This window comes from Mustela erminea, chromosome 17, assembly GCF_009829155.1.
Source record: "Mustela erminea isolate mMusErm1 chromosome 17, mMusErm1.Pri, whole genome shotgun sequence".
NCBI classification, from domain to species: Eukaryota; Metazoa; Chordata; class Mammalia; order Carnivora; family Mustelidae; genus Mustela; species Mustela erminea.
The window spans coordinates 38,833,463-38,852,881 of record NC_045630.1 but is presented as its reverse complement, the minus strand read 5'-3'; the positions used below and the strand labels follow the sequence as shown (position 1 = coordinate 38,852,881).

The 19,419-nt window shown below is 35.5% G+C and overlaps 1 protein-coding gene across 9 annotated transcripts in view; it reads left to right on the top strand.

Annotated features, from left to right (window-relative positions):
• The window catches only part of DENND1B (DENN domain containing 1B), a 278,698-nt gene that overhangs the window by 97,574 nt on the left and 161,705 nt on the right, over positions 1-19,419 (top strand). For all 9 annotated transcript variants that reach the window (XM_032317056.1, XM_032317062.1, XM_032317057.1 and 6 more), the window contains 2 exons: positions 13,008-13,057; positions 15,004-15,123. In XM_032317056.1, coding sequence (XP_032172947.1) covers positions 13,008-13,057; positions 15,004-15,123 — 170 coding nt within the window. The remainder of the gene's footprint in view (positions 1-13,007; positions 13,058-15,003; positions 15,124-19,419) is intronic.

Below are 19,419 nucleotides of genomic sequence, written 5' to 3'. Positions count from 1 at the left end.
CATGTATATCTATATCCATATACAACTATATTAAATATATTAAAAATTTTCAAAGGAGGCAGATAAGTTATTCAGTATGATATTTTTCCTCAGTTTATGTCTCAGGATGCTAATGTTTTGGCATAGATCATTGAACATAGGACCTTTAATGTTTGAGTTATTCGGTAAATATTTATTGTGTAAATAAATCTGTTCATTGGAATTGCATATGACGTTTGAGATTTCTTAAAACAAGTAACTAAATAATAAAAGAGCTAACCGTGGTTAGGAGATTTTTATGCCTGACACTGTCTAATCATTTGTGTGGATTTCTTCTATAATCCTCATATAAATCCCCACATAAAATCCTCAGTCTTACAAGATAGATAATAGTTTTTGCCCATTTTCTGGGTGAGGTTAATGGAGCACATAGCCAATACCTCACAGAGCCAGAATTTTAATATTAACTGTTGACTCCAGAACATTGTGAACTTGACCACTGTGATTTTCCATCTAAGATGTGTGTGCTTATGTGGGTATGTGCCTGTGTGTGTGTGTTTGTGTGTGTTTGTGTGTGTGTATGCATGCATCTATTTTGTAGTGGATCTAATGTTAAGTCTCCCTTGTTCTGAAAATCAGGAATCATATTTCCTTTATTCTATACAACATCTAGTTGCAGGGTGAAGTCATGGTAGCCTCTTAGTTGACTGAGGTGAAACTTGTTTTTTTTTCCCTAAAAACAGAAGTATTTTTCTACTTATCTTCATTCTACTTATCTTGATTTAAATGATAGACATTCACTTTTAAATACTTTAGTATTTGTAAATGCAAAATTTTATAGGCAGTGTTCTATTTTATTATGTATTTCCTTTCATCTAGAAAATGTTATTCGTTAAAATAGGGTAAATAAAGCAAGGAGGTATTAATCTGAAAACAGTGGGAGGGTTATATGGTTATTAGAAAACAAAGGGAGTCTTCCTAAATGGCTTTTCCTTGATAGAGTTGATTAATTGTTATTCCGATCCTCAATTAGAACTTAAAGTTAACCTAGGGATAAAAATTTGAAGTCAGTATTTAGTAGAATTTTTGAGAAAGAAACTTTGGAAACTCATTTGCATATAAATATATAATTTTCTTTCATGGCTTTTGGCCAAGCAAACCACCTATCTAATTGTGAATATACATATTTTTTATAATGTCACTCCGCCCTGCTCGAATCTAGGCTTTGTCATTGGCAGTAGTTTAAACTAAAGTGACTGCAGACCACAGAGGTCTCCTCATCCTTCTAAGACTGATACACAGAGAACCCAAATCCTTAAAATTTATGTTTCAACAGCACAATTCTTTTTATGGCAGAATATATTTGCTTTTTGGCAGGTATTTAAATCTTCCAACAATAAAAATTCATTTTTAATTTTTGAAAGTGAAAAATAATTTGATCAGGGTTCAAAGTCTAAACAGTTTTAGTGTCAGAAATCACAGACTTAACAATGCTTTCCCTAATTTAAGGAGGAATGACAAAAAATAAGTTTATTTCTGATTGAAATAGTACATAAATATAAATACCAAGAGAAAAATTCCACAGTGGGCTCAGTTATTCTGATAGTTACTCTTTAGTTTTAAGTTTAAAATCCATTCTCTTGAGGGGAGGAGTCAAGATGGCGGAGAAGTAGCTGGCTGAGACTGCTTCAGCTAGCCGGAGATCAGCTAGATAGCTTATCTAAAGATTGCAAACACCTGAAAATCCATCGGCAGATCGAAGAGAAGAAGAACAGCAATTCTGGAAACAGAAAAACAACCACTTTCTGAAAGGTAGGACCGGCGGAGAAGTGAATCCAAAGCGACGGGAAGATAGACCCCGGGGGGAGGGGCCGGCTCCCGGCAAGCGGCGGAGCAACGGTGCACAAAATCAGGACTTTTAAAAGTCTGTTCTGCTGAGGGACATCGCTCCAGAGGCTAAACCGGGGCGAAGCCCACGCGGGTTCAGTGTGGCCTCAGGTCCCGCAGGGTCACAAAAGGAGCAGGGGTGTCTGAGTGTCGCAGAGCTTGCGGGTATTGGAACGGGAAAGCCGGCTACAGAGACAGAGCCGACAGTAAGCTCACAGCTCGGTGTTACCTTGAACTGGTCGCAGGCTCGGAGAGCTCGGAACGCGGCCGGGGGTCAGGCAGAGGGGAGTAACTGGGCGCTGTTCTCGGAGGGCGCACTGAGGAGTGCGGCCCTGGGCTCTCGGCTCCTCCGGGCCGGAGACCAGGAGGCCGCCATTTGTATTCCCGTCCTCCGGAACTCTACGGAAAGCGCTCAGGGAACAAAAGCTCCTGAAAGCAAACCCAAGCGGATTACTCACCCCGGCCCGGGGAAGGGCGGTGTAATTCCGCCTGGGGCAAAGACACTTGAGAATCACTACAACAGGCCCCTCCCCCAGAAGATCAACAAGAAATCCAGCCGAGACCAAGTTCACCTACCAAGGAGTGCGGTTTCAATACCAAGGAGAGCAGCAGAATTCGGAGGAGGAGAAAGCCAAGCACGGAACTCATGGCTTTTTCCCTGTGATTTTTTTTTAGTCTTGCAGTTAATTTAATTTTTTCCTTTTTCATTTTTTTTTTTTTTCTCGCCTTCGGGTAAATTTTTTTTTTTTTTTTAACTGTTACCTTTTTCTTTTTTAACGATTTTTTACTAGTTTATCTAATATATATATTTTTTCTTTTTTACATTTTTCTTAGGTGTTTTCCTTTTTTTTTATTTTTTAATTCTTTTCTTTTCTTTTTTCTTTTTTTTTTTTTTTTTCTTTCTTCCTTTTTGAACCTCTTTTTATCCCCTTTCTCCCCCCTCACGATTTTGGATCTCTTCTAATTTGGTTAAAGCATTTTTTCCTGGGGTTGTTGCCACCCTTTTAGTATTTTACTTGCCCCTTCATATACTCTTATCTGGACAAAATGACAAGACGGAAAAATTCAACACAAAAAAAAGAACAAGAGGCAGTACCGAAGGCTAGGGACCTAATCAATACAGACATTGGTAATATGTCAGATCTAGAGTTCAGAATGACAATTCTCAAGGTTCTAGCCGGGCTCGAAAAAGGCATGGAAGATATTAGAGAAACCCTCTCGAGAGATATAAAAGCCCTTTCTGGAGAAATAAAAGAACTAAAATCTAACCAAGTTGAAATAAAAAAAGCTATTAATGAAGTGCAATCAAAAATGGAGGCTCTCACTGCTAGGATAAATGAGGCAGAAGAAAGAATTAGTGATATAGAAGACCAAATGACAGAGAATAAAGAAGCTGAGCAAAAGAGGGACAAGCAGCTACTGGACCACGAGGGGAGAATTCGAGAGATAAGTGACACCATAAGACGAAACAACATTAGAATAATTGGGATTCCAGAAGAAGAAGAAAGAGAGAGGGGAGCAGAAGGTATACTGGAGAGAATTATTGGGGAGAATTTCCCCAATATGGCAAAGGGAACGAGCATCAAAATTCAGGAGGTTCAGAGAACGCCCCTCAAAATCAATAGGAATAGGCCCACACCCCGTCACCTAATAGTAAAATTTACAAGTCTCAGTGACAAAGAGAAAATCCTGAAAGCAGCCCGGGAAAAGAAGTCTGTAACATACAATGGTAAAAATATTAGATTGGCAGCTGACTTATCCACAGAGACCTGGCAGGCCAGAAAGAGCTGGCATGATATTTTCAGAGCACTAAACGAGAAAAACATGCAGCCAAGAATACTATATCCAGCTAGGCTATCATTGAAAATAGAAGGAGAGATTAAAAGCTTCCAGGACAAACAAAAACTGAAAGAATTTGCAAATACCAAACCAGCTCTACAGGAAATATTGAAAGGGGTCCTCTAAGCAAAGAGAGAGCCTACAAGTGGTAGATCAGAAAGGAACAGAGACCATATACAGTAACAGTCAACTTACAGGCAATACAATGGCACTAAATTCATATCTCTCAATAGTTACCCTGAATGTTAATGGGCTAAATGCCCCTGTCAAAAGACACAGGGTATCAGAATGGATAAAAAAACAAAACCCATCTATATGTTGCCTCCAAGAAACTCATTTTAAGCCCGAAGACACCTCCAGATTTAAAGTGAGGGGGTGGAAAAGAATTTACCATGCTAATGGACATCAGAAGAAAGCAGGAGTGGCAATCCTTATATCAGATCAATTAGATTTTAAGCCAAAGACTATAATAAGAGATGAGGATGGACACTATATCATACTCAAAGGGTCTGTCCAACAAGAAGATCTAACAATTTTAAATATCTATGCCCCCAACGTGGGAGCAGCCAACTATATAAACCAATTAATAACAAAATCAAAGAAACACATCAACAATAATACAATAATAGTAGGGGACTTTAACACTCCCCTCACTGAAATGGACGGATCATCCAAGCAAAAGATCAGCAAGGAAATAAAGGCCTTAAACGACACACTGGACCAGATGGACATCACAGATATATTCAGAATATTTCATCCCAAAACAACAGAATACACATTCTTCTCTAGTGCACATGGAACATTCTCCAGAATAGATCACATCCTCGGTCCTAAATCAGGACTCAACCGGTATCAAAAGATTGGGATCATTCCCTGCATATTTTCAGACCACAATGCTCTAAAGCTAGAACTCAACCACAAAAGGAAGTTTGGAAAGAACCCAAATACATGGAGACTAAACAGCATCCTTCTAAAGAATGAATGGGTCAACCGGGAAATTAAAGAAGAATTGAAAAAAATCATGGAAACAAATGATAATGAAAATACAACGGTTCAAAATCTGTGGGACACAACAAAGGCAGTCCTGAGAGGAAAATATATAGCGGTACAAGCCTTTCTCAAGAAACAAGAAAGATCTCAGGTACACAACCTAACCCTACACTTAAAGGAGCTAGAGAAAGAACAAGAAAGAAACCCTAAGCCCAGCAGGAGAAGAGAAATCATAAAGATCAGAGCAGAAATCAATGAAATAGAAACCAAAAAAACAATAGAACAAATCAACGAAACTAGGAGCTGGTTCTTTGAAAGAATTAATAAAATTGATAAACCCCTGGTCCGACTTATCAAAAAGAAAAGAGAAAGGACCCAAATAAATAAAATCATGAATGAAAGAGGAGAGATCACAACTAACACCAAAGAAATACAAACTATTATAAGAACATACTATGAGCAACTCTACGCCAATAAATTTGACAATCTGGAAGAAATGGATGCATTCCTAGAAACATATAAACTACCACAACTGAACCAGGAAGAAATAGAAAGCCTGAACAGACCCATAACCAGTAAGGAGATTGAAACAGTCATTAAAAATCTCCAAACAAACAAAAGCCCAGGGCCAGACGGCTTCCCGGGGGAATTCTACCAAACATTTAAAGAAGAACTAATTCCTATTCTCCTGAAACTGTTCCAAAAAATAGAAATGGAAGGAAAACTTCCAAACTCATTTTATGAGGCCAGCATCACCTTGATCCCAAAACCAGACAAGGATCCCACCAAAAAAGAGAGCTATAGACCGATATCCTTGATGAACACAGATGCGAAAATACTCAACAAAATACTAGCCAATAGGATTCAACAGTACATTAAAAAGATTATTCACCACGACCAAGTGGGATTTATTCCAGGGCTGCAAGGTTGGTTCAACATCCGCAAATCAGTCAATGTGATACAACACATCAATAAAAGAAAGAACAAGAACCATATGATACTCTCAATAGATGCTGAAAAAGCATTTGACAAAGTACAGCATCCCTTCCTGATCAAAACTCTTCAAAGTGTAGGGATAGAGGGCACATACCTCAATATCATCAAAGCCATCTATGAAAAACCCACCGCAAATATCATTCTCAATGGAGAAAAACTGAAAGCTTTTCCGCTAAGGTCAGGAACACGGCAGGGATGTCCATTATCACCACTGCTATTCAACATAGTACTAGAAGTCCTAGCCTCAGCAATCAGACAACAAAAGGAAATTAAAGGCATCCAAATCGGCAAAGAAGAAGTCAAATTATCACTCTTCGCAGATGATATGATACTATATGTGGAAAACCCAAAAGACTCCACTCCAAAACTGCTAGAACTTATACAGGAATTCAGTAAAGTGTCAGGATATAAAATCAATGCACAGAAATCAGTTGCATTTCTCTACACCAACAGCAAGACAGAAGAAAGAGAAATTAAGGAGTCAATCCCATTTACAATTGCACCCAAAACCATAAGATACCTAGGAATAAACCTAACCAAAGAGACACAGAATCTATACTCAGAAAACTATAAAGTACTCATGAAAGAAATTGAGGAAGACACAAAGAAATGGAAAAATGTTCCATGCTCCTGGATTGGAAGAATAAATATTGTGAAAATGTCTATGCTACCTAAAGCAATCTACACATTTAATGCAATTCCTATCAAAGTACCATCCATCTTTTTCAAAGAAATGGAACAAATAATGCTAAAATTTATATGGAACCAGAAAAGACCTCGAATAGCCAAAGGGATATTGAAAAAGAAAGCCAACGTTGGTGGCATCACAATTCCGGACTTCAAGCTCTATTACAAAGCTGTCGTCATCAAGACAGCATGGTACTGGCACAAAAACAGACACATAGATCAATGGAACAGAATAGAGAGCCCAGAAATAGACCCTCAACTCTATGGTCAACTAATCTTCGACAAAGCAGGAAAGAATGTCCAATGGCAAAAAGACAGCCTCTTCAATAAATGGTGCTGGGAAAATTGGACAGCCACATGCAGAAAAATGAAATTGGACCATTTCCTTACACCACACACAAAAATAGACTCAAAATGGATGAAGGACCTCAATGTGCGAAAGGAATCCATCAAAATCCTTGAGGAGAACACAGGCAGCAACCTCTTTGACCTCAACCGCAGCAACATCTTCCTAGGAACAACGCAAAAGGCAAGGGAAGCAAGGGCAAAAATGAACTATTGGGATTTCATCAAGATCAAAAGCTTTTGCACAGCAAAGGAAACAGTTAACAAAATCAAAAGACAACTGACAGAATGGGAGAAGATATTTGCAAATGACATATCAGATAAAGGACTAGTGTCCAGAATCTATAAAGAACTTAGCAAACTCAACACCCAAAGACCAAATAATCCAATCAAGAAATGGGCAGAGGACATGAACAGACATTTCTGCAAAGAAGACATCCAGATGGCCAACAGACACATGAAAAAGTGCTCCATATCACTCGGCATCAGGGAAATACAAATCAAAACCACAATGAGATATCACCTCACACCAGTCAGAATGGCTAAAATAAACAAGTCAGGAAATGACAGATGCTGGCGAGGATGCGGAGAAAGGGGAACCCTCCTACACTGTTGGTGGGAATGCAAGCTGGTGCAGCCACTCTGGAAAACAGCATGGAGGTTCCTCAAGATGTTGAAAATAGAACTGCCCTATGACCCAGCAATTGCACTATTGGGTATTTACCCTAAGGATACAAACGTAGTGATCCAAAGGGGCACGTGCACCCGAATGTTTATAGCAGCAATGTCCACAATAGCCAAACTATGGAAAGAACCTAGATGTCCATCAACAGATGAATGGATCAAGAAGATGTGGTATATATACACAATGGAATACTATGCAGCCATCAAAAGAAATGAAATCTTGCCATTTGCGACAACATGGATGCAACTAGAGCGTATCATGCTTAGCGAAATAAGTCAAGCAGAGAAAGACAACTATCATATGATCTCCTTGATATGAGGAAGTGGTGATGCAACATGGGGGCTTAAGTGGGTAGGAGAAGAATAAATGAAACAAGATGGGATTGGGAGGGAGACAAACCATAAGTGACTTTTAATCTCACAAAACAAACTGAGGGTTGCTGGGGGGAGGGGGTTTGGGAGAAGGGGGTGGGATTATGGACATTGGGGAGGGTATGTGCTTTGGTGAGTGCTATGAAGTGTGTAAACCTGGTGATTCACAGACCTGTACCCCTGGGGATAGAGTATTATGCCTCCATCAGAAAGGATGAATACCCAACTTTTGTAGCAACATGGACGGGACTGGAAGAGATTATGCTGAGTGAAATAAGTCAAGCAGAGAGAGTCAATTATCATATGGTTTCACTTATTTGTGGAGCATAACAAATAGCATGGAGGACATGGGGACTTAGAGTGGAGAAGGGAGTTGGGGGAAATTGGAAGGGGAGGTGAACCATGAGAGACTATGGACTCTGAAAAACAATCTGAGGGTTTTGAAGGGACGGGGGGTGGGAGGTTGGGGTACCAGGGGGTGGGTATTATAGAGGGCACGGATTGCATGGAGCACGGGGTGTGGTGCAAAAATAATGAATACTGTTATGCTGGAAATAAAAAAAAAAAAATAAAAAAAAAAAAAAAAATATATAATAAAATAAAAAAAAAAAAAAAAAAAAAAAAAAAAACCATTCTCTTAGTTTTTTTAAAAAAATGCTTCTTTAAAAAAATGAGAAGATGATGTCTAAAGAGGCTAGATGTATTGCTTACCATATTAATGTAATTCTGTCTTTTAATAAAATGCCATCTGATTTAATCACCCTATTAGTATAGCTGTATTTCCCTTGAAGATTTAAACCATCTTGCAGTGCCCATGTGAGTTTGCTGCACTGCCCACGAGATCTCCGTGCACAGTGTGGGAATCTCAGTTCTGTACTGTGCAGCTTGCTTGTGACTAAGCAGCTTAGTACATGTTTCTTGGAATTCATAGTATTAATTATTTTTCACGTATTTGGGGAGATAATATTCAAAGTGAAGTAATCATCTTTTTAGAAATCGATGCCCTTTGTGAAAAATCAGATTAGAATTGACAAATGGCCCTCTTGTTACTGAAATGAATAAAATGATGGATATTTGAAAACTGTTCTTATGTAATATTACGTTATATTTTTCTTGAGAACTTTGGTATAAATTTAATTATCCGATTAAAATTATTTTGAGGAATCTTAAAAAAGTATGGTACCTCAGCTTCTTTATATAAAATTACATGCATCTTGGTTAGCAGAAAATGAATAAGTTTGAATTTTGACTTTTCCTCTAACTAGTTGAAGGATAAGCTAAGCATAGATAACCATCCCTTGCCAATGATTAGTTTAGGAGTGACTCTGACCTTCTGGCTAATTAAATATATTGGGAAAGTTAGCTCGTGGCGGGGAGGCACTTCTGGAAAAGATTTCCTCACTGTTAAAAAGAGATAACGGAAAGATATGCTTCTTTCACTGGATGCTGCTGTGTCTTCATGTGTTGTGCTGAACTCTGGCAGCTTTCTCTGTGACCATGAATATAGGTAGCTGAGGACAAATCCAACAAATGCAGGGACGGCAAAGCAGAAAGAAGGACGGAAGTTTCTGGAGTCCTTAAAGAGGATGTTAAATTAACCAATCCCTGAACAAATCTTGTCACTTTTTGCAGTGAGAGAGTAACTATTCCTTACATATTAAGCACCCTTAGTACTAGTCTTATTCCTTAATTTAACAGTTAGTATATTTCTTAGTTACAGTTAGTCTTATTCCTTATTTATGGGTGGTATTGGAACTAAGAGTGGAGACCCTTATGGGTCTATAGTGTAGGTGATCAAAAGTGATTCGAAAAGCCCTCCCAAGTGATTCTTACATCTTCTTATCGTCCTTCTAATTCTTACTGCCCTCCCATTGAGAACTTCTGGAGTGAAATAGTTATGGAATTGAATTAAGAGGGCTTGATGAGTGGCTGATCATATATGGAAGTTGAGAAAAGGGAGGGTCTAAACAGCTATCATGTTTTGGTTTGGGGAACTGGGTAGATGGTGCTGCTGTTCTAGGTGATAAGGACTACAACTAAAACAGTTGTTTCAGTTTTGTGTATTCTGAATTTGAGGTGTATAGGGAATATTTAAAAATTGATACTAGAGAGTAGTTAAATATATAATCCTGGAGTCAGAAATATCTAGACTATAAGACTAAGAGATTGGTAGTTGTAGTTGAAACTGTGGATGTAAACAAAATTGTGTGGGCAGATACATTTATCAGCATGGAAGAGAGCAGTATATGGAGCCCTTGAGAACATTAGTGTTTTAATATAGCGTAGGGGAAGAAGTAGTTGAGAAAGAGGAAAAACAGTTACTGGTGTCAATAATGACATCTCATTTCATTTTAGAATTTTCTTTGAGAAATTCTAAGATCTTTGTAATTATTGAAATTCAATTAGGAGGTAAACACTGCATATTTTAGTTTTTTCAAGAAGTAGTTTCTTAAATGCTTTTTCCTTCTTATTTGGTCAATTTGATGCCGAACAGTAGCCTCATGGGATAAAGAGTTAATAAACACAACACTAGCAGTTTGCTCTCTCCTCTCTTATGAGGTCAGTTTGACCATAATGCTTATTAATACAGATCTGTGATATAGTGCCAAAAAGAAAAATCCAGTTTATAAATTTTAATCAGTCTTTATTTCTAGTCATTTCTATGGTGGTAAATGTGTTGTTTTTAGGGTAAATGCATATTATATATGTGTTATGCCCTTTGTGTTTTGCTATTAATAATTGTATATTCTATTTAATTCCTTTTGTTATTACTATTTTTAACATTTGAAGTTTTAGTCAGAGTGTTTGTATAAAAATAAAATATTTTAGAGAATTAAGATGATTTGGAAAATTCAAATAATTTCTCTTGGCTGAGGAAATTAGGTATTTCCGGGAAAAAAAAACCTGAAGAAAATAGAAACATAACTTTTGAAGAGTTTTATCTTAAACCTTTCACATAACCTATGGATCCCCATCTAGTGTGCATGTGTGTGTGATATCAGAAACACTTTATGGTGGAAACATCAGCCTTTCTGAACACTTCCAATACATATAAAAGTACAGTTTTCAATTAACATTATTGTTAAAAGAATCCAAAAAAAAAAAAAAAAAACTTTTTGCTTGTATCTTATTCCTCCCTTCAACCTCTCTCTCTCTCTTTTCTTTTTTAACTTCAGTTTGAATAGCACCTGTAATTAAGGAAGAAAACCCGAGCCCTGGGAGCTAGGTAGGACTTTCAGCTATTGATCTGTGTAAACCCAGCTTATACTGTCAGGGGAGAAACAGTCAACTGCTGAGCTGCTTTGTCACTGACATAAGCTGAGAGAGGATTTTTTTGTCTATACTGTTTATACACTAGTCTATAGACCTGCTGGCTGGTTGAATTTTAAAGAGTGCGGAGGTTTAAAGACTTGTCCCCTGAGGGATGCTTCTGCCAGTTGGGAAGCGAGCTGAGGCTGTTTTGCAGAAGTGTGTGCATGTGTGTTGCTTGTGGAAGAAGGGAGGGGGAGGGTGTGAAAGATTGAACAACTATGGGAAACATTCTTCTTAATTTGAGTCTTAAAATTGATGTGAAATATATTACCAATTTGGGTATATTTAGAAGTAGACAGTGAGTTTTGAATATGTATCTGTTGTTACAAAAATTATATGAACAACTTTGCACGGGAGGAATATCGAAATAGTGTTCATATGTGTAGTAAATATGGTAAATGGCTTCACTTTTTGTAGCACAAGATACAGATTAGCAATGGACAAATGAACTGTTCTTATTTGTAATAAACTGTTTTCCATTTCAGTAATTTAAATTCTTTCAAGTTTAATGGCTCTTTTAATAACATTTAATAGAATTTTTTCAATAGTAAAACAGCTTTTTCTAAAGATGCTTGTATTTTTAAATGAGCAGGGTACCTTGCCCTAAGATAGAAGGATTGCTTTTTTTACATGCTGCTTTTCTTTCTGTTTCAATGTCTTAAGGCTCTCAATGCTTTCTTAGGTATTGGCATTGGAATTTTATAATGTTTTATTATCAATTAATACCTTATTGCAGTCTACATTTTAAAAGAATATGAAAAATTCTACTTTAAAACACTCAGTACTAGGTTTCTGTAGAGGGATTAAATATGCAGGTACTAAATGATTTCTCTGGATGTAAATTTTGTTGATAAAGAGGTAGTATTTTTATTGGGGGTGACTACTACATTAAGATATTTGTTCTTTTTTCTTTTTAATAGGAAACCTTCTCATAAATCTCTGCTTTGTTGTAAAATCACCTGACTTTGAACTTACATGATGTTACCTTCAATTCTAGAGCTTAACTTTATAATCAGAGTTAGTTTTTAATTGTTTTTCATGTATAACAAAATCTTTTTCTATTTTTTTGCCAAGTATCTGACAATTCTTCATATTTTGTTATGATTATAATATGTATGATTTCTAAAAGCTTATAAAATTATTTTATAATGACTGTATAAAATCACTGCAGGTTATTTTCTATGCTTAATTAAAACACTGATTTTCATATTAGGCAATTCATAAATGAAAGTATACAGAAGCTATGTTGTTTTAAATTTAAAGGCTTAGTTTTAGATACACATTTCTTTTTTAAAGAATGTTATTTGAGATAAACTTAATGTTACTGTTATTGAATTTACCAAGAGTTGGAACATATAAATGTGTTTCTTTAGCTATAGAAAGTCTTTTTTTTTTTTTAACCGTTTTACTATGGGACATGTAGGGTTGTTATACCTCTCAGTAATTCATGCTGCTGCCAACTTCATTCCCTTTTCTCTGCCTGCATTTTAATTGAAACAACATTTATATTTTTGAGCCAGGATCTGTCAGAAGTCCCTGTGGCTAGTCTGTGGTACAAGTAGCAGCAGACGTAGCTTACCCATATGGTGCGGTGCTTCTTGTAAAATCCATATGGCCTTGTTGAAGGGAATCCCAGCGGGGATGTGAAGGGTGTTAATACCCTTCAGGCCAGGCCTTTCCCTCCTGGGGCTTCCGTGGCATTGTCAGTGCAATCTGCCAAAGCACCAACTTAATTCCTTTTTAATAATCAATTATTTTAGTCTAGGAACCTGTGCTGGTTTTCTTAAGAAAAACAAAAACAAAAACAAAAACAAAACAAAACTTTTTTTCCTCTCTAGAAAAGATCTCAAGAAAAGTTTTGAGTGCATCTTTTAAAATATTCTAAAGCTTTTTTTTTTTTAAATTTGCATTTGCAGGAAGTACTACAGAGTGTACCCAAGTTCTGTTTCCCCTTTGACATTGAAAGGTACAGTATATATAAGCTGTCATTCAAAGTAACTTCAGCTCATTTTAGTGAGCACTTTAAAATTGTTTGATGTGTTTTTTTAATAAAAAGAAATGTACGTTCTCTTCACTGCTTTTAACAACAAAAAGGACTAGAGTTTCAAAATTAATAATATTTGAAAGGAAGAAGCCTTTTTGCATTATTATATCTTTTGTTTTCTCTGCTATGGTCCGTTAGAAGTTTAAAGTTTTCATTTCTTCCTTTTGTCTTCAGGTGCATATTGTAAGCACCTGCAGAAAAAAAAATATTACTATGTCCTTAATCAGAGCCTTAGAATTGTGTCTTTTAAAATTAGATGTATATATCCTGGTTTCTATCTCACTTCACCCTAATTGAAAAGACCATCTGTGTGATATTGTGAAACTCATGGCTAGTTGTGTCCCAAGAATAGCTGTATAGAAATAGTGCAATATTATGGAAGGCTGCGGGGAAATCCTCCTAGCAGTTTTGAAAATCTCATTATGTTTGTATTTTACTGAACAAATACTGAATGGATAGAGTATTACCTTTGTGTAGTTGGAATTTCACAGAATATAAAGACCTTTGAGCATAAAACTAGATCATTTATTGTTTTTCATGCGATTTTCACACCCTATTACCTGTTTTTTTAAGAGTATGGTATGAGGGGTTTTAAAAGAAAATTGATTTTTGGAAAATATTTTGCTAAAAATTAATAAAAATCTGATGTTTTACAGTGTTAAAGATAATGCTTTCTGAATGAGGCTAATTGATACTCTAAGTATTGCTGATGAATGATACCCCTTGTTTGACCTCCTTTCTGGAGAAGCAGTTTGTGCGTGTTAAAGTTGCAATTTACAAATAACTAGCAAAGATAAAATACAGCAAGAGAAGCTTTTGAGGGTATGTTGTGAACACTGGGCACTAGGGGGCACATCAGGTACTAGAGGTTCTTTTTGAAGTTTGTAAAAATTTTTCAGAACTGTCCACTTAAATGTGTGTTTGTGAAATGTTCAGCATTTGAAATGCTGTATTTCCTGACAACTGAAAACAGTTTGTAGTATTGGCACAATGGTAGTAAAGTAACTTACTTCTTTTTACCTAATTCCTGTGGCTATTTCAGAACCAAACTTAAGGTATCATGGATATTTTATCTTGGGACCAGGAAGTGGCTGTTCAATTACGGTTGTAACAGTAAGATGATAGCCAGTAACAAGAAGTATTTATATATTTTAAATGGTGATGAAGGTTTGGTGTGATGGTTTATATTGCACCTTAGGCTGCAGTGTGATGCATACATAGTAGGATAACATGATACTTAGGTCAACAATTGGCTAAAATTTTTTATAGTAAGCTTTTCTGTGGAAACTGTGTTTTTTCTTTGTGCTTGGAAATTGTTCTCAGTATATAGGTAGCTCTAGACAAGAATGCTCAAAAATGCCAATAGTAATTTTTATGGTACTTTACTGGGTGAGAATGTCAACAGAAGAAACAATTAAACAGAGGTGGTCCTGGCTGCCATTGGTACTAAAGCAGCCTGATCTGCTGTCTAAGCAGTCTTAAAATAGTATGACAAGAGAGGCTGGAGCTGAGCAGAATCAGTCATCATGTCTTGCTTCTCACTACCACAGTCTCAGTAATGGTATTTTCAGATTTATGAAATATTTTAGAAGTACTTTAGGCATGTGCAAACTTAACAGTGAAATAAATACCTCATGATTCCTCAGCCTTTAAGGGGCTACAACTTAATGTGACATTTGACTTGTGATTTAGTTTAAACATTTCACAGTCATTTGAGTTTTATAACATAGTTCTAGGTTTGAGAACCAACTGATTGAGAAGGTGAGACCAGTGATGCATGTGATATATATTCTTGCTTGTTTTCCTTTAAGAAAATTCTCACACAAAAAAAACACATTAAAGTTTGATATAATATTGCTGTATTTTAGAGTATCTCAAAATCAAGTTGGACAGCATTTTACCTTTGTACTGACAGACATTGAAAGTAAACAGAGATTTGGATTCTGCAGACTCACATCAGGAGGCAAAATTTGCTTGTGCATCCTTAGGTGAGTATTTGTGTTAAAAAAAAATTGAAAGGATTAATACATTAATTGTGCCTTTCTTTTGTACTTTGTTATGCTTAGAATGCTTAAAAATATGCATATAATATTTTTTCTTGTTTGTTTTCTCTAGACCCAAGTAAATTAAAAAATAACTTTATTTTCTATATGGAACATCAGTTAAATTTAAAGATATACCAGTAATAGTACAAATTTTCTTGAAAGAATTGGCTCTTTTAAGATTAGTTTTTGTGGGTTTATTTTTGAAAAATTAGATATTATGATGTGAGTTTAAATAATATATATTTTACCTACTAAACAAGTTGCAAAAAAATCAACTAAACTAATGCATGCTCTTTTCTATCACTGACTTAGAACCTGGATTTTTGAAAGTGAAGTACTGCTTTAAGGCAAAGGTTGTAACCTGGTGATTCTGGACAAAAATGTTTTATAGAGATGTTTTATTTGCCCATATGGTGTTTTAAAAATTTTCCAAAGATGTTTCTAACCTTATCAATTTTTGTGAAATTTTGTGTAAAATTCAAGTTTCTAATTTCTTTTGGTAAATGGGAGTGTTTCCTGGCTCTGGTCTTTCACTTTCCAGTAGGAGCAATATGCTGCAACTAAGCAGTGGGTGTTTAGTTGTGTCATGAGTTTACTGCTTTGCCACAAGTCCTACCTGACCCACTTCAATCATTTGCCTTGACTCAGTAGGTAGTTAAGAGTGTGCCTTAACTACATCATTGCTTACATCATTTGCCTTGACTCAGTAGGTAGTTAAGAGTGTGTCTCCTTTTTGTAGACCTAGGATTTGAGATGCTGACTGTTTACAAGGAAGGATTCTAAAAATTAGCTTCCCTTTGTTATGTCTTGATGAATCAGAACTCTAGATATACTCCATAAAAATATTGTCCTATAGCATGGTTATAATATGGATATTGGTCAAGCTAGCTTCTGTAGAAATGTTTGTAGGAAAAGAAATAACATTTAATTTAATAATTAAAATGTTATAAAGAAAACTTCGGTATAAAATTGATGTTCATTTGCTGTTTAGCTACATTCATATCATTCTTTGAGGTTTAGGTTTTAAATTTACCAGAACATTTGTTGGAGTTGGAGAATTTTCTTCAATCTTTATTTAAAAGTAAATGCTTAACTGCTTTATAAGTAATAGAATGTAGAAGTTCCTCCATTCTTTTTTTAGGCAACAACTCTTTCATTTGGATAATAATTGTATTTAAAACTTATGTTCGATCTGGAAGAGTATTATACTTCAAACTATAGGTTGATTCTTATAATTTGAGGTGAGTTGATTGTGCAGTGAGAGTGGGAGTGGCATGTAGAAAATGGGTAAGGAGAGCTCCTTTTGTCGTGTTGAACGCTGAAGGTTCAAAAGCTATGTCTTAAAGGGGAGTAGAACCTTATCTGCTCTGCCCAAGACAGGTTTGTCCTAATAGAAAGACCAAAGCTGTAGGTGCTTTCTGATTTTTCTCTATGAATTTTTAAATCTTTTCATTGAAAAAGTCAAGTTTACAGAAGAGTTTCAAGTTTACTACAGTAAACTCTTGTGTATACATCACCTAGATTCAAAATTGTTAACCTGCTTCTCTCTCTCCTTTGTCTGCCTCCGAGCACACACAGACATACATGCAAATTCTTTGTCTTTCTTTTTCTCTTATTGTTGTTTTTGCTCACCCAGTTGAAAAGAATTTATAGACATCAGTTTTCTGTAATATTTGAACCTGCACTTTACAATTTTACTTTATTGCCTCCAAAATGAGTTCCTCGTAGTTATAATTAAAGAGGATGAACCTTTGTCTTTCTTTTGAACTTTAAAAATATTTTTAGTACACTGAACCTGTTAATAATTAGCAAATAGTGGGGCGCCTGGGTGGCTTAGTCAGTTAAGTGTCCAACTCTTGGTTTCAGCTCGGGTTTTGATCTCACAGGTTGTGAGATGGAGCCCCATGTTGGGTTCTGCACTCAGCGCGGAATCTGCTTGGTATCCTCTCTCCCTGTCCCTCCCCCTCTGCCCCTGCTAGGTGTGCTGTGTCTCTCAAATAAATAAACAAATAAAATCTTTAAAAAAATCAGCAAATAGTCACTAAATATTCAGAATAATCCCTATAAATGTGCTTAGAGAATAAATATTCTTAGAGATTTCTGTTTAAATTTAGGAAAGCCTGTATTACTTAAAAATATTTACATAAAAAATGAACTGTAGCTATTTGTTAAATTCCTGAAAGACTGGTATAGTGTTCATTTCTTCAAAGCAGTGGTCATTAATTTGTAGGAAACAGATTCTAAAACAGTTACAGTAATCAAGTTATTGTTATCAAACTTGTGTATGTGGAAAAACACCAGAGTCTCGTAGTACTCTTTGAATTAGGAATGGTTTTATCTCCAGAAAATAAAGTTATGTTACATAAATGTAATAAAAAAAAAAAGTAAAGTCATATATGCCAATAAGGAAAACCTTTCTCAGTATGCATTATTGGTTATTTTATCTTTTTTTTAAAAAAAGTTCCTTTTATATTTGCTTTTGTCATGTGACAGTGCTTTCTGGTAGAAAAGAAACAGGTAACAAAGCTTTATGAAAAAAAGCAGTCTTAAATTGGGAAAATTCTATTCTCCAGCTTATTTTTTATTAGGAAATTTTTAAAGGATTGCCATCTCATGATTTTAATGGAATAACATAATCTTTGTCCTGAAAAGTAGTGTACTGCATTGAGAAGAGCCAATTTAGGGAATAGCCAGTAAAATTAGAGAACTGTTTAGTTTTAATAGTGAAAGAGAATTAAAATGTAATGGAATTCAGCAACTTATTAAGAAAGCTGTTATAGATAGGAAAATACCTATTTTTAAGCTGTAATGAATGTGTTTCTATGAAAATAATTTTAACAAATGTCTTAAGTGCTATCATTAAGGTGAATAATGGTGTTTTGGGTCCTGATTTGTCTGTGAACTAGACCAGGTCTCCCCCACTTTAGATTTAATTTTATAATTGTTGAAAGAAAGCATAAAACTTCAAATGTACTAGAAGAAAATATTGTTGGTTTTTTAAAAATTACTGTAGGGGTGCCTGCGTGGTTTAGTCAGTTGAGCATCTGACTCTTGATTTCAGCTCTGCATGATCTCAGGGTTGTGAGATTGAGCCTGGAGTCAGGCTCCACACTAAACATGGAGCCTGCTTGGGATTCTCTCTCTCCCCCACTAAAAAATAAATAAGTAAAAATAAAAATTACTGTAGTTATAAGTGCCTTTACATGCCTATCGTTGACTCTTGAGGCCAAAAAGATTGGCACCTTTGCCTGTATTATGATGAAAGATTTTGTTTGATGCCCAATATAGTAAGGAAATTAAAAATACCAATAATTAACTGGTAGGAATTTATTTACAACCATGGTAACAGCGAGTTAATAGCTATAATATATAATAAGTAGCTACAAGTTAATGTGACAGAACCCAGTGGAAGAATAAGAAAAAACATCTGAGTAATACATTCACAGAGGAAATTTAAATAGCATATATACCTGTGAATGATGCTCAGCCTTACTAACGGTGAAAAAAATAAATACATTAAGATTATAAGAAATGAAATTTTAAAAAATAAGCCTGTGGGGAAACAGACATGTCATATGCTAGTGGGGGATTATAAAATGACATAACCTTTAGAAGAGAAATTTAATAGTATCTATCAGATTTATAAAATCTTATACTCCTTAACTCAATTATTTATAGTTCTAGAATTTTAAATATCAGGAATATTCCCGGTAGTGAGTAGTAAAGTGTGAACAAAGTTATTTATTATGGTATGGTTATAATAGCAGAATAATGGGATATAAATGTCCTTCAATAAGAATTGATTATGTATATTATGGTACATTCCCCAGTCTCCCCTGGCAGCTCCCCCTCCCCCTGCCAGAATGTTCTCTTTTTTTTTTTTTTACTGATGGATTATTTTCCCAGTGCCTACAATAGTGCCTAGCACATAATGAATTCTTAATAGGTGTTTGTTGAAAAAATAAATTAATAAAAGGATGACAAACAGAATGGAATATTATTTATCTGTGGGGGAAAATTATATACTCAGCAGACTCTAACTCAGAGAAATGTTTATGGTATATTGTGAAATGATGAGATGTCAAGGTGTCAAGGTAATATTTATGGTATGTTCTTATATTGTAAAGAATTCATATATGTATGTAAATGTATCTATTTTAAGAAGTAGCTAACAATAAGAAAGATTTATGGTTAATATATGAGTGTATATACTTATAAAAAAGACTAGAAGGATAGATC